General features: G+C 39.9%; 1 protein-coding gene across 1 annotated transcript in view; it reads left to right on the forward strand.

The window, feature by feature from the left end:
- Positions 1 to 15144, forward strand: part of SCN11A (sodium voltage-gated channel alpha subunit 11) — a 79171-nt gene that overhangs the window by 47583 nt on the left and 16444 nt on the right. The window contains exons 16-21 of the mRNA XM_045555646.1: positions 4143 to 4256; positions 4951 to 5065; positions 6345 to 6499; positions 9392 to 9565; positions 13770 to 13868; positions 14354 to 14623. Of these exons, the coding sequence (XP_045411602.1) occupies positions 4143 to 4256; positions 4951 to 5065; positions 6345 to 6499; positions 9392 to 9565; positions 13770 to 13868; positions 14354 to 14623 (927 nt within the window). The remainder of the gene's footprint in view (positions 1 to 4142; positions 4257 to 4950; positions 5066 to 6344; positions 6500 to 9391; positions 9566 to 13769; positions 13869 to 14353; positions 14624 to 15144) is intronic.

The following is a 15144-nucleotide window of genomic DNA, read 5'->3' on the forward strand; positions in this document are numbered from 1 at the left end:
TATATGTTACATGCCCAAGAATACAATTTAAACATATTATTTTACACAATTGTTTTTGAAATCAGCTAAGAGAAAAAGGGAAAAGAAATATACAATTTTACCATCTTTTACAGTTACATTATTACCTTTACCTATGTTCTTTGTGTGTGTGTGTGCGCGCGCGCGTGCGTGTGTGTTTATTACTATTTAAGGTCAATTGCTTTCAGCCTGAAGTATCTTCTTTAGTATTTCTTATAAGGTGGGTGAGCTAGCAAAGAATTTACTGTTTTTGTTTATTTCACCTTCATTTTCAAAAGATAGTTTTGCTTAATATAAAAATCTTGGTTCACAGTTATTTTTTCTTTTAGCAGTTTGAATATATCATCCCGCTGTGTTTTGGCCTCCATTATTTCTGATGAGAAGTCAGTGTTAATTTGTTGGTGTCGTCTTGTATATATGATGGGCCAATTTTCTCTTACTGCTTTCAAGATTTTTGTCTTTGTCTTTGCCTTTTCACACTTTCACTATGATGTGTCTAGGTGTGTACCTCTTTGAGTTTTTCCTTTTTGGAATTCATTGCGCTTCTTAGATATGTAATGCTGTGGTTTAAATGTATCCCCCAAAGTTCATGTGTTAGAAACTTAATCCCCAGTGCAATAATGTTGAGAGGTGGGGCCTTTCAGAGATCATGAGGTCATAAGGGCTCTGCTCTTCTGAATGGATTAATGCCATTAGTGCAGGAGTGGGTTCCTGATAAAAGGATGAGTTTGGCCTCCTCCTTTCTTTCCTGTCTTACCATGTGATGCCTTCTGCTGTGTTATAATACAGCAATAAGGCCTTCACAATATGCTAGCCCCTCAACCTTGGACTTCCCAGCTTTCAGAACTGTCGGAGATAAATCTCTGTTCTTTATAAATTTATAGCACCATCAAAATTGACTAAGACATGTGGATTAATGTTTTTAATCAAATTTGGGGAGTTTTCAGCTATTATTTATTTAAATACTTTTTCTGCTTGTTTCCTGTCTCCTCCATTTCTCTTTAGTGTGCTCAATGGAGTCCCACATTCCTCTGAGGCTCTTTTCATTTTTCTTTCTTCTTTTTTCTCTGTACTCTTTGGATGGCATAATCTCCACTGGTTCATCTTTAAGTTCACTGGTTCTTTCCTCTACCACTTCAAATGTACTGTTGGTTTCTCCAGTAAAGTTTTCATTTCAGTTATAATGATTTGCAACTCCAGAGTTTCTATTTGGATCTTTTTCATATATAACTCCTACCTCTTTTTTTATATTCTGTATTTGATTAAACATTGTCATCATAGCATGGTGTGTTTTAATTCTTTAAACATATTTATAATGGCTGCTTTACATTCTTTGTCTGTTAACTCTGATATCTTGGCTCTTTCACATGCAGTTTCTTATTACCTGATTTTTTCCTAGGTATGAATCACATTTTCCTATTTTTTGCATGTTTCATAATTTTTGTTAATGTTAGACATTTTAAGTAATATATTGTAGACACTCTAGAACTGAGTCATCTTTATCCTTTCTGGGGCATGTTTATTAAATAGTGACTTGGCGAGACTATTTTAGTGACATCTACTCTCTCTCCAACCCACCCCCTCCACACACATACAATGTGAAATCTTTGGTGTCACTACTCAGAGTACAGCCTTGGATGTGCACACAGTCAGTCTAGGATGATTGTTGTTTTAGCAGAGCTCTATTTGACTGTCTCTTTCTATGATCTCTCTTAAGCCATCTGCCTCATTTGGTATTACACTCAGATTTTAAGCTCAACTAATTGCTGGATAATTGCTCTATTTTCTTTGACAACCTATCAGGCATAAATTGCTCAACAGTCTGATTCAATTAAATTCAGGAAGGGGTAGCTTTTAATGCCAGACCTTGAGATTTGTTTTGACCCCAGGGGGATTCTTTTTAGCTGTCTCTTTTTATGATTCTCTGCAGTGAACTTGCTGGCCTATGCCTTTAATGAAGAAGAGCTACCAGCCTCTTCTTATTTGCTTACTATCACACTGTCCATTGTTTTCAAGAACACCCTTAGGCTTGAACTTCCCCCACACTGTGTTTTAAATAAAGTCAGTTCTTTCCGGCACAGCTCTAGAGCTCTTTTTTCTTAGGAATTGCTTCCCAGCCTGGGCAAAATATCTTAGCCACTATTGCAGGTACTCAACAGGGGCAATAGCCTCTCATCTTCTCAGCTTCTCTGTTCTTGTAGCCTCCTGTAGTCCTACAAGTAAGCTTGAGTGAGGATGCTCAGGGCTCCACTATTCTCAGGCTGCCGCTTGTGGGATGGAGTATCTGTCCTATGAGTTGGGGCTGGATGGGGAAAAGGAGTAAACTTTTTGGCCACACTTACCAAGAATTTAGACTCTTCAACTCAGAGGTGGAGGAGATGAGAAACACTGGTGGCCTGCAGGTCCTGATAAGATACTGTATCCCTTGGTTGGGAGCTGAGCCCCATCTTTTTGGCCTCCTCTGCCTAGAGTGGAACTTCTAAAAAACTGGGCTGGGCGTGAGGAGGGAGAGAGTAGGTCATGGCTTAGATGCCATAGACTTCTGCTGTTCTTACTGAATTTTAGTATATTTTCTTAAACAAATGTTTCATCATTTGATGTATACCCTCAGGACAATTTTTAGAGACTTTAAATGATATTTTAATAGTTTTCACCACTTATTCTTATTTCCCCGGGGAGAATATCTATAGAGATTTTCATGTTGTCATCCAGGAAGTGAAACTCTATATATTAATTATCTTTTTTATTAAATTCTAAACATTAATTTTGAAGACTTTTTCAGTTTATGATATTGCTTTCATCTTTTGCTCCAGTAAATTCACCTCCTAGTTATTCCTTTTTGGAAGGCTACTGATTTTATGTTTGTTTCCTCATATATTTTGGATGTTAGTTTAAAAGCTCATCTTTAGTGGGAGGATCTGTCACTCTCTTTGCAGTCTGAGTTCTGTGATTGTCTCTAATAAACCCTTCTGGGGCATACATTTCATTTCTCATATTGCAACTTGGAATTCTTGTCTAATAGTAATACTGGGAATATTGCAGATTTGGACACTGAACCAGTGGGTACCTTTGCCCTGGTCCTGTTTTTGAGGCTGTACCTCCTCCTACCTCCCTAGGTATGCAGCTTTGTATAATTGTAATTATAAGCATTTGCCTTTTTTCATTTTCTCTATTAAATGCAAAAACTTTACCCCAGCCCACGGTTTCAAACCTTAAACGTAGCTCTGGTTCCCTTCCTCACATAGGGCACTTTTAGGTACCATTACCTGCTACTTGCTTTAAAGTGTTACTACTTTATATTTCTGTTCTGTGTCTAGTCCATAGATATGTTTACCTCTTTTTCTGTGTGTGTTTCTGTGTATATTTGTGTGTGTATTTTTTGTAAGTTTATTACATGTATTCAAAGTGGAAAAATGTTCTTAAATCATGAACTTACAATGTCAGGGTCTCAGGAATGCTCACATAGATGTTAGGATGAAGCCCTCACCTAAAATGTGACTTCATGCATCCATCTTAGATATCCCTGCCAGGTTATCAGACCAAATTTATTTGTTAGTTTTATGTAGTGATATATTTTCATATTTTTATTTATGCCTTTTGGTTTCCTATTTTACTAAGCAAACCCTCCATGGGTTTACTTAGTATTTCAAATGATAAAAAAATCATGTTTCAAAAATTTTTAACATTTTTACTCATTTATTTCTATATCAAAATATCAGATGATTATAGATTTTATTTTTACTATATTATGGCATTACCTATCAGTACCATTTATTAAGAAATTTATTATTTAGCCATTGAGTTGAAAGGACACACCTTAAAATATATTAAATTCCCATATAAGTTTCATCTTTGAATTATTTGCTGAGTTTTGTACCAGAACCATACTGTTTTGATTATATAACTTTGCAGTAAGTTTCAATATCTTTTTCCTCAAGTAGTTTTCCCAGAATTATTTTATGCTGAGTTTTTCCTAGTGCAGATTTTATAAAGAAAAGAAAAAGTAATACTGTTGCAGACTATGCGCATGACAAACAGAAAACCAAATAAAATTCAAACTTGTTTCATCTCAAGTGAGATATCCAGGAGGAATATTAATTTTATTCTGGGCTTCTCTGTGTCAGGCCTATGAACTCCATCAGGAGACCAAGAAGCCCACCAGCCCAGGAGTTCAAAGTGTGGAAATTGACGTGTTCTCTGTAGACGATACTTGTCTGGCTATACAGAATCCCCGAAAGGTAATTTTCCTAGGCTGTTGTCAGAAGAAACATGTGGCTCATCTGCACACCTTCTCCAGGATAGCCATTATGGAAAAATATCAGCATCGACGCTGACAAAATTGCCAGAATTAAATCTTAAGCAAAGGTCTAGGCCAGGTTTCTCAACTTTACTACAATGATAGGACAGTAAATTGTTGTAGTGGGCTTTTCTGTGAATTGTAAGATGTATAGCAGCATCCTTAGCCTCTACTCACTAGATGCCAGTAGCATTCCCCCAGTTATGATAATCAAAAATGTCTTTAGACATTTCCAGTATGTCTCCTAGAGGGCAACAACCAATGAGAGCCACTGGTGTAGGCTTATTATTCCAGGTGTTGAGATAGCTAAAAAATTATAGTATCTGTAAAGTAGCCTTTCCCTAATTAGGGTTAGACAGCCTATCAGGGTTATGATTTTTAGGAAGAAATGAGTTAAGGAACTGTGTTGTCATATGCCTTGCTGTTCCTCAGCCAAGGAGAATATGAAGTCAGGCTGGTCATAGCACTTAGAAAGGGACCCAACAGGTGGGGCGCTTTCTTGATACCTCTCATACCTAGAAGCCTTTGCCTAGTTGGTTTCTTCCCTAACAAATCAGACAATAAGGAATTAGGTACTACCACGGTGAGAGAGAGTCTTAATAAACAACACCCCCTTTCTTTGTTCTGATATACAGAAGTCTGATGCTACCAGTATGCTATCAGAATGCAGCACCATTGATCTGCAGGGTACATTTGGACGGTTACCTCAAATGGTTCCCAAAAAGGAACCAGAGAGATGTTTCCCCAAAGGTAAGTGGTAGTGTTCCTGCATCCAGTTCACAGAGTCTTTGCATGGGATTTCAGTTCTTCTTTGAAGCTCTGGGATTATGGTAAATGCCTCTTTCCACTTCTACTGGGGACAAAAGCAAGAGAGAGCACCCGTAGATTCTTGGGGCCATTGTCAGATTGAGGCAGAGAGGATTTCAGGAAATTGTTGCTTTAAGTGGGCTCTACTCATGGAGCCCAACAAGCAGGGTGAACATTCTAGAAAACTTTCCTAGAAAGCCCACTAAGCCAACATGTCTGCCACATGTATTTGAGGTCATAGACCAAGAGAGGAGAGTTTGGCTGTTGTAATCAGGATCTCCAGCTCAGGAACCAGACTGCCTGGGCTCAAATTCTGGCCTCTCCACTTACAAGATGTGAGACTTGTTCAATTTAGTTAACCTCCCTGCACCTCATTTATAAAATGAGGATAATAATAGCATCTATGGCAAAGAGTTTTGTGGGTATTAAATGAGTTAATAGAAATCACTTAGAAGAGTATTTGGCACATAATAAGCAATACATGTACCCTTTCCTAATTCCTTGAGTGAATGCGGTAGCTTCTTCCTATGGGCCTTCATTATTTCTTATATTCATGATGGGAAATTTATTTGTACCTGTCTCCCCATGAGGTCCTTAAAAACAAAGGCAGTGACTTCATCAGCACTGTATCTCTGGTGGGGGAATAGAAGCTGACCTAGGTAATGGGTTCAACAAATATTCATAAATAAATAAGTGACTTAGCAAATTAATGAATGAATCTAAAAATTAAAAATTTCGTTTTAAAGTTTAGGACTAACCTAGGCCAAGAAAGAACAATTCAGCTGGTCTAGGCTGGGTATCTCAGCTGATCTTGGTTGGCTTTATTCATATTTGTGGCGTTGCATGAGAGTCAGCTGATACAGCCTGGGCTCAACTGGGCAGCTTGGCTCTGCTCTGTGTGACTGTTGTCCTCCGCCCAGGACCAATGGGCTAGCATGAATATGCCTTTTTTATAGATATGGTGCAAGACAGCAAGTGAAACATGCAAGGATTTTAGAGCCCTGGGCTCAGAACTGGCACACTGTGACTTCCACTCTACTCTACTGGCCAAAGCAAGTCACACGGCTGAGCCCAGATTTAAGGGATTAGAAAGACACTCTACTTCTCCCATTAAAGAGATGTCATAGCAAGGGGCGTGAACACAGGGAGGGGCAAAGAGTTGGAGCTATTAGGGCAATTGACTACAGACACTAATGATGTTGCCACCACTGATTCCTTTCAGGCCTGGGTTGCTGCTTTCCATGTTGTAGCATGGACAAGAGAAAGACCCGCTGCATCACTTGGTGGAAACTGCGGAAAACCTGCTACCAAATTGTGAATCACAGTTGGTTTGAGAGCTTTATTATCTTTGTGATTCTGCTGAGCAGTGGGGCACTGGTAAATCCTCATGGTCTCGTAAGGATGTTGGGCATCAGGGCAGCTGGGGGAGCCGCGTTCTGATTTGGCCCCCGCCCCCCAGGGGGATGTGAATGTGCAAGGCCAGGCAGAAGTGGGATCTTCCCTGATGCTTCCCTCAGGGGGTGGGAGTTTGCGTGACTTCTAGAGTCGTACTCAACTGGGAAACCCCCAAGCCAAAGATGCATGGTCTGTGTGGAAGAGTAACCCAACCCAGAGCCTTACAGTGGCCTCTAGAGTCTGGCCCTTGAGCCCAGGCCCATTCATCTACCCCTCATTCTAGCAGGATTTCTAGATGTCTTCATTATATCCTACATATTTCCTCCTCTGGGTAGCAATGCTCCTACACTCTGCTTTTTCCTGAAGATCATAGTGCTACATTTTAAAACAAAATATTAGGGGATACAGATACAGGGGCCAGATTAGGATATGATAAGTTGCTTTGGTATTTTCCATCACTCATGATCCCTTGAGAGAAAAGACAGTGAGATACTTCTGTATGTGTATGGTCCTTCCAGATCAAGGTGTGGTGTGAGTCCCAGTGAAGTTTGGAAATAACTCTGAACCCATCAGTTTCCACAGCCATAGAGCCATCAGTTCCTTTCTGCCCTCTCTCCACACCTTCTGGTCCTCTTTGCCCCATTTCCTCTCCCCCTCTTGGAGAATAGTATCTTCCCTTTTATTACCTACATATTTTCCCCCTCCCTTTTCCTCTCCCTTCTATCTTGTGTCTTCCCTTATAATGGTCATAAGTAGTATGGAACTAAACTCTCTTACTATTTGCTATGTCAAATGAATGGAGTCCTATGTTCCCCCTTATTATTTAGAGTGACAGAACATTTCATAAAATGTCACTAGGAAATGGAAAGGTCAAAGAGATGCTTTGCTCCTGCTCCCCATGCCTTCTGGTTAGTGCTTTACACCTGTGTGATCTCTCGGTGAAAGTGCCAGACCCACCGGGGACTGTGATCAACATACAGCCCCATTTATCTACTTACTGCAATGTAAATTGTTCTTCAAACAAAAAGCAAATTTCTCTAAAAGCATTCCAGGGAGCTCCCTTGATTAACTTTTATTGCTGGTCTTGGGTCTAGGGTGACCTATAGTCTTCTAGTGATTACATTATCACTGGCTGTCTGCTCTTACTCAAGTGGTAGGGTTTCTTTCATTTATTCCACAAATGGTACTTGTGCTAGTCAGTGGGAAAGCAGTGACAGTGTCAAAAGGCCATAGACAAATGCCCCACGGTGCCATAAAGAGAAAATTTATAGTCAGAGATGTGGCAGAGGACACACAATCCTATTTCTCATCTGCCTTCAGAAAGGCAAGCGTAGGCTGGGCAGAGTAAGACTGACCACACAATACAGGAGAGGGACCCAGCCCCCATACCTGTTTGTAGAGAAATGAGAACAAGAGACATCTAGTCTTTGCCACTCCATGTGGTCTATGGACCAGCAGCATCAGCATCACCAGGAAGCTTGTTAGAAATGCAGTCTTACATGGTAACAAGTTCCCTAGGTGATTTGGGCCTCATTAGAGTTTGAGAAGCTCTGGTCTAGGCAACTCTGCAATAATGAGAGATTCCTGGATGATAAAATGGCCTAGCTATTATATAATGCAGAATCTTCTGAAGCTCAGTTGCTGGTATCAAGCTGGTCATCCACTGAGCTAACGCAGACCTGCTGAGCCAGCTTACTGTTAAGCTTCCAAAGTGAGGGAGGAAATTAACTTCTAATACCACTCCAATCTGTCTTTCCTTAAGAGGCAAACAAACTTTCAAGTCCCTGGCCTCCAGGAGCTTGGGGTCCAGTAGGAAAGACAGATGGAGCAATTATAGACCAGCAATTATAGACCAAGATAGATGAGGCAATTAAATGATACACTCAGGGAAACAGTGGGTCACATGGGGGCCTATAACTGGGCACCTAACCCAGTCTTCAGTTAGATTTCCTACAGCAAACATCAGTGAAGCTGAGATCTTAAGGCTGAAGAGGAGCCAACAGGGCAGAGAAGGAGATGGAGGGCCTTCTCCAGCCAAAAACCCACTTGACAGTTGGAAGTGGTATCGTTTTACTTTTTTGCATTTTTCCCCCCAGGGATGTGGGGCTGTGGGCTTACCTTAGTCCCTGACAGCAGGGCTGATATCTTTCTGGCCTTCAGTGTTGGCCTAAATGTTATGGGCAGGTTTAGTACCAGGCCTTCTCCCTTCCTTTCATCCTCAGAAACCCTGTACAGGCCAAAAGGACAGATTATACCCTAGTCATATAGACACTGCAGAATCACATACACTTTGGGTGAGGTCAATGTTTGGATATAGCATGAAAAAGAGTCTCTCTGAAAGCCAGGATGTCTCTTTTTCATAATCACACTTAATGAATCTTTAATATTCAAAGTAATTTACACGCGGTGCTCTAGCCCAGGGCTTCCCAGATTTTGTGTGTCATGGTGTGCATGCAAAATGTTAGTATCTGTAGGGAATGCCGGGGTAAAGGGAGGAGGCTGTCTGCGGTGGGAGATGATGGGCCTCAGGGCTGGCAGAATCTGGAGTGCAGACTAAGGCATTTGGGCTCAATGTTGTGAGTAATGGAGAGGCTCTGAATAGAGCCACTGCCATAGCTGGGGGGATGAAGGAGAGACTGAGGAACTATTGTGGTGACAGAAGTATAGAAATAGGATTTTCCTTCTTCCATTTTCACTTACTCAAGGAATTGGTTTCATTGGAAAAGTTCCGTCTTCATACCTTTTGAACAAAACCAGATCACCAAGAGAGATACTAGTTTTTATTCACACAAAGAAGAAAGGTAAAAAATAAAGTGAGCAGTGAGTTTTTTGTAAATATTCAACCTGGCCTATAGCTATATTTTACCATTTCAGGTATTTGAAGATGTTAACCTTAATAATCAACCCAAAATCCGAGAACTACTAGATTATACTGACAATATTTTCACATATATTTTTATCCTGGAGATGGGTCTGAAATGGGTGGCCTTTGGATTTAGAAAGTATTTCACCAGTGCCTGGTGCTGGCTCGACTTCATCATTGTGATCGTAAGTTTATCATTGCTGTCTCCATGCAGACCAGGGTGAGGGATGGGGAGGAGGGTTATACAAAAGCTGCTTTTCCTGTGTGTCTCAGATGAATGCCTGTCCAAAATATTTTTGCTGTTATCATTGTTCCTTCACAGTACTGGTAAGTAGTCGCCGTTTTTCCATCAGCAGCCCACCCTTCCTGGGTCCTACCTCTCATACACTGCACTTTACGCGCTCACCACCCAACCTTTCCCACGATGGCACACCTCCACTTCTCTCCACAAGCACTTGTATCTCATGTGTACCCAGAAGAACTTTCAACATCCTCAATATTTCCTTCTCCTTCCAGCTTTCCATTTCTTTTCAAGACTTCTCAAAGCAGGTCAGCAGCCAACAGACCAGGCTGGTCCCCACCTTGATTGCCAAGCAACATAAGGGGATTGTTCACATACATTCTCTCATTTAATGTGCACAACAATGTTCTGAGCTAAGCAGCATTATACAATACCTACCGCACTGAAGAGGAAGAAACCTGAAGCTCAGAGAATTAGCAACTTGTTTCAGGTCATAGAGCAGAGAAGTGGTGAAACTGGGATTTACACCCCTGTCTGTATGATGCTAAAGGCAATAACAGTAATAATGGCCCACAGTTATTGAGTGTTTTCTCTGTACCAGGTACTCCGCCCTATGTTCCATGTGCATTCTCTCTTTTAGTTATCACAGTCACTCTTTGTGGTAGGAACTATTATTTTTCCCATATTTAGAGGAGGAAAGTAAGTCATAGGGAAGCTAAGAAACATGTTCAGATATGCCCAGCTAGAAGTGATGTAGATGAGATTCAAACCTAGTAAATCTCACTCCAAAGCCCTTGATTTTAACACTTACATCCCTTCTATCATGATATAACTAGTTAGATTTTGTCCCCACTATTTAAGAATGTAGATAAGACAAATACATGTGTATAAGCCATGTGGTCAGCAAACCCCACCAGAGAACCATGGTGGTGTTGGTGGACACAAATAAGCCATGTGGTTCAGACATTTTAGAAAGGCATCAGTGCCATAGGAGCTCCAACAGAACTCAAAGGTGGACATAAGCTCATTCACATTCTTGTCAGTCCTATCCATTTCCAGAGTGCAAATATGATAACTCTGCACCCAGTATAAACCATGTGAACAGATAGTTGTTATCTCCATTACGGGGACCTGTGATTTACTAGATACAAGCCCTACACTTAGGAGACTGGGTCCTAAAGCTAACATGTCTGCTCTCTTTTTGTGTAAACTCAAACAAAGCATTTTCCTTCTTTTGACATCAATTTTCTCATGGATAAAAATGAGGGCATGGCCAAATTGCTGAATGCAATATAGAAAAAATAAATCTAGCAATAAACATTAAAAATGTCAAAATAGTAGCTTAAAACCATACTGTCAAAAAAGGGCACCAGGCCCAAATGGTTTTATAGACAAGTTTTACCAAACTTCCAAGGAGCAGTTAACCCCAACCTTATTAAAATTGTTACAAGGAATGGAAAAACAGTGAAAGCTTGAAAATTGTATTTAATGAGACAAGTATAATCTTGACAAAAAAATGAATAGAATAAGAAAATAAAAAAAAATCTTATAGTTATGTACCTTTATAAATTACAGAGAAAACACTCAGTTGGTGTTCATTATTAGCATTATTAGCCTTGGCATCATACAGACTAAGGTGTGAATATCAAATTCACCACTTATGAGCACTTTGAGCTGAAACAAATTGCTGATCCTTTGAGCTTTGGATTTCCTTGTCCATAATATTATTGGTGTTATATAACACCACTTAGCTTGCAACATTGCTGTATAAATTAAATGAGAGAATGCATATGAACAATCCTAAAATGTTGGTCAATCAAGATTATGTAAAATTATTTTTATAATTTTGGATTAGAAAAACACAAACAGAAACCACAAAAAAGATAAATAAATTCAACTACATCAATTGTACATTCCATTTACACATATGTAAAACTTTCATTTTTCTATTCAACAATACTCTAATTACAGTTAAAGACATACTAGAGCCTGGGAAACCGTATGTGCCATGTACACAACAGATCATTATTATCCACAATATAGAGAAATTTCCTACAGATCCACAGACAAAAAAAGACAACCCAAAGCAAGAATGGGAGAAGGATACAAACAGCAATTCACAAAAGGAATAAGTGTATGAAGAAATACACACTAGCTATATCACCAGTTAGCACAGGGGTGCATATTAAAATGGGAGACCTCTTTTCACTCATCAGGTTGGCAAAAATTTTAAAGTTGGAAGATATCAAATATTGAGAAGGATATAGGAAAATGTAATTTCTAATCACTGCTAACAATTTAATTGGTATAGCCATTAAAAGGAGCATTTTACACTATTAATTAAAATTACAAATGAGCCCAACTCACAATCCACAAATACCACTTTCTGTTATATTAACAAATCCAAAGAATACTCTTGTTTGTGTATTCAGGTAAAATGCTCATGTCTGTCCAGTATACTGTTGTTCGTGATAACAAAGACATGGAAATAACCTAGATATTAACCAAGGGGGAATGGATCCATAAAACATGAATATTTACATGCTGTAATATTCCACAACACTTAAAAGGAGCAAACCATAAGAATCTATATCAGCATGATGGATTTCAAAATTTGACTGGCTAAAAAACAAAAACAAAAACAGTGCAGAATGATAAATGCAATTTAGATAGGAAAAAAAAGATAAAATTAGCAGAAGACTTCCCACTTGAAGAGTGCTGTGGAATGGAAAAGAATGTCAGTGTTTTATATGAGTGTTTCATTGATGCCTCCACATCTGCTGGAACAGAGACTGGAGTGAGGCTCCAGGTGAAAAGGAATATTATGTCCCTCTAGGGAACAACTCTTCGCATCCTTATAACAATGATTTGGTAAAGTCAGAAGGACTACTAAACTTCACCATCCTTTTCCATCTGACTAGGGCCAAAAGGAGTATTTGTGAGAAAACTGCTTAAATAAGTCTCTCCAAAGTAATGTCATTATAAACAAAAAGGCTGTTTTAAAAAAACATTATAAATATAAACATTTTAGATTGATTAAAAATTTTTGAATCTTGTTGACAGAATTATTATACTAACTTAATTTCTCTTCACTACTACCATGTAATAGTAGGGGAATGTTTTTAGATGATAGTGAACTCTGACATCAGCTTGGTCAGGAGTATCATGATTCACTTCCTGTTCAGCTGAACCTGACCTCTTTCAAGTTAAGCCTCTGAAGACTCTCCATAACTAATAAGAATGGCTAAAGATCTGCGAAAAGAGGTCTGTAGCTTAAGTGCAGCATATTGTCAGGTTTTAATTTCGTGTACTTAACAGAGCTTTCCAATCCTCAGTCCTGTTCCATTGGGGAGAAGTATTGTGGGAAAAAAATTGCATTTCATTCCCCAAAAAGGAGCTATTCAAATGAGAGGAAATATTAGTAGACAAATAATTAATTTTTCTTTGTAAATTTTTATTCTGATATCATTTCAAACTTGCAAAAATGTGCAAGAAATATTATAAAGAAACCCTCATACTCTTTCCCCAGATTCGCCAACTATTACCATATCACCTGTCTGCTTTTGTCATTTTCTCTCTCACACTCTGTCTCCATTTTTTAATCTAAACTGCTTGAGATTAAGTTGCAAGCATTATGCCCATTACCCCTAAACATTTCAGTGTGTATTTCCTAACAAGGACATTGTCTCACATAATTACAATACAGTGATTGGAGTTAGGAAATTTAACATTGATTCAATCCACATCCATTTTCCAATTTTGTCAATTGTCACAAGGTACTTTATGGCTAATTCTCTCCACCCATCCACCCCTTGCCCCCACACCAATCCAGGATCCAATTCAACATCCCATACTATGTGTCATTGTCATGTCTCTTTGGTTTCCTTTAATTTATAACAATGTCTCAGGTTTTGTTTGTCTTTCATGAAACAGATAATGGTAATGCATTGTTCCCACCTTAATGGACTGTAGATTTGCTAGGCACGGAGAAAAATGGACCCTCCTTCTGCTCTCCCACTTCCGACAGGGTCTGACTTGTTACTATGAGCACAATGCATTCTGCCTCTCAGAAAGAGGGCTCTCAACCCCTCACTGGCTTTCCTGGACACCAAGTCAGGTGCACTACCTGTGGCTTCTCTTCCCACCAGGTCTCTGTGACCAGTCTCATTGAGTTAAACTTGAAGTACTTCCGGACTCTACGAGCGCTAAGGCCTCTTCGAGCACTGTCCCAGTTTGAAGGAATGAAGGTACATTCTCCAGGGGAATGGGTGGAAGTTCAGCTCACAGGGAAAGGCGGAGAGGCTGGCTGCTCTTCTTGGGCTGGGGTTTTCTTAAATTGCCAAGCTTTTCCCGGGGCTGCTTCTCACCCAGCCCAGTGCTTAGAATTTGAGAGGTAGAAAAAGTCTAAGATATACTTTCTATCCTAAAAGAGCTTCTGTGACAGCCTAGAAGAGCTCTGGCTTCCCTTCGGGATTCCAGGGCAGGTGCTACATATGTCTCTAACACCATCATGACAGGGCACTTCTCTAGTTATCCCCGGTGGCAACAGAAAGGACCCATTAGGTGTGCAGCTGAGAGCAGGACTTGCCATGGGGTGGGGATAGGGGGTGTGGAGAATAAAGACGGACCTGCAAGAAATCTAGCCCTGCACATCAGGCCCATCCACTGAAGATGAAGAGCATGGTGAGTCCTACTCATCGGTTATGTTTTCCTTCCACTTTGTTTCCTTAAGGTGGTGGTCAATGCTCTTATAGGCGCCATACCTGCCATTCTGAATGTTTTACTTGTCTGCCTCATTTTCTGGCTCATATTTTGTATCCTGGGAGTAAACTTCTTTTCTGGAAAATTTGGAAGATGCATTAACGGAACAGATACAAACTCACTTATTGATTATAAGATCGTTGCCGACCGAGCTCAATGTGAGAATGGCAGTTTCTCCTGGTACAACGGGGAAGTCAACTTTGACAATGTGGGGAACGCTTACCTGGCGCTGTTTCAGGTGGTGAGTGCTGTTGCTGTGTTTTTCACTCTGAGGAGAGAAAACTTGAAAGAATCATGTTTTCTCAGCCAATAAAAATGCAGTGACTCCATTGAAATAATGGAGTCAAATCCTAATTCTTCACATGGGAGCCAACGCCTTCTAGAATTGGCCCCTACCGAGCACCTCTAACTTTGTAGACTACTGAGCTGTACCTCCCACTGATACTCCTATAAGGACCTGTGTTTCTGACTTTGTCCTATCTGGTGTCTTGCTGGCTCTTCAGGGCTCCAGCCGGAGAGGAATGGAGCCGTAGATGTAGGTCATGACGTTTTGAACAACTGCCGGCTTAAACCACAGTTGTCAAGTCTTGGATAGGCAGTGCAAACAGATGTGGCATCAGGAAAGAGACTTAATCAGGCTTTTTTTCCAGTAGTTGGGCCACAGCTTCTCTAATAAATTTTAAGGTGGAAATCTCTTTTGTTTATAAACTCTTTATCTTGCACAAATGGAGAAGGAAGAAAATGCAAGATATGTGTCCTAGA

Source organism: Lemur catta, chromosome 1 (assembly GCF_020740605.2).
Source record: "Lemur catta isolate mLemCat1 chromosome 1, mLemCat1.pri, whole genome shotgun sequence".
Taxonomy (NCBI): domain Eukaryota; kingdom Metazoa; phylum Chordata; class Mammalia; order Primates; family Lemuridae; genus Lemur; species Lemur catta.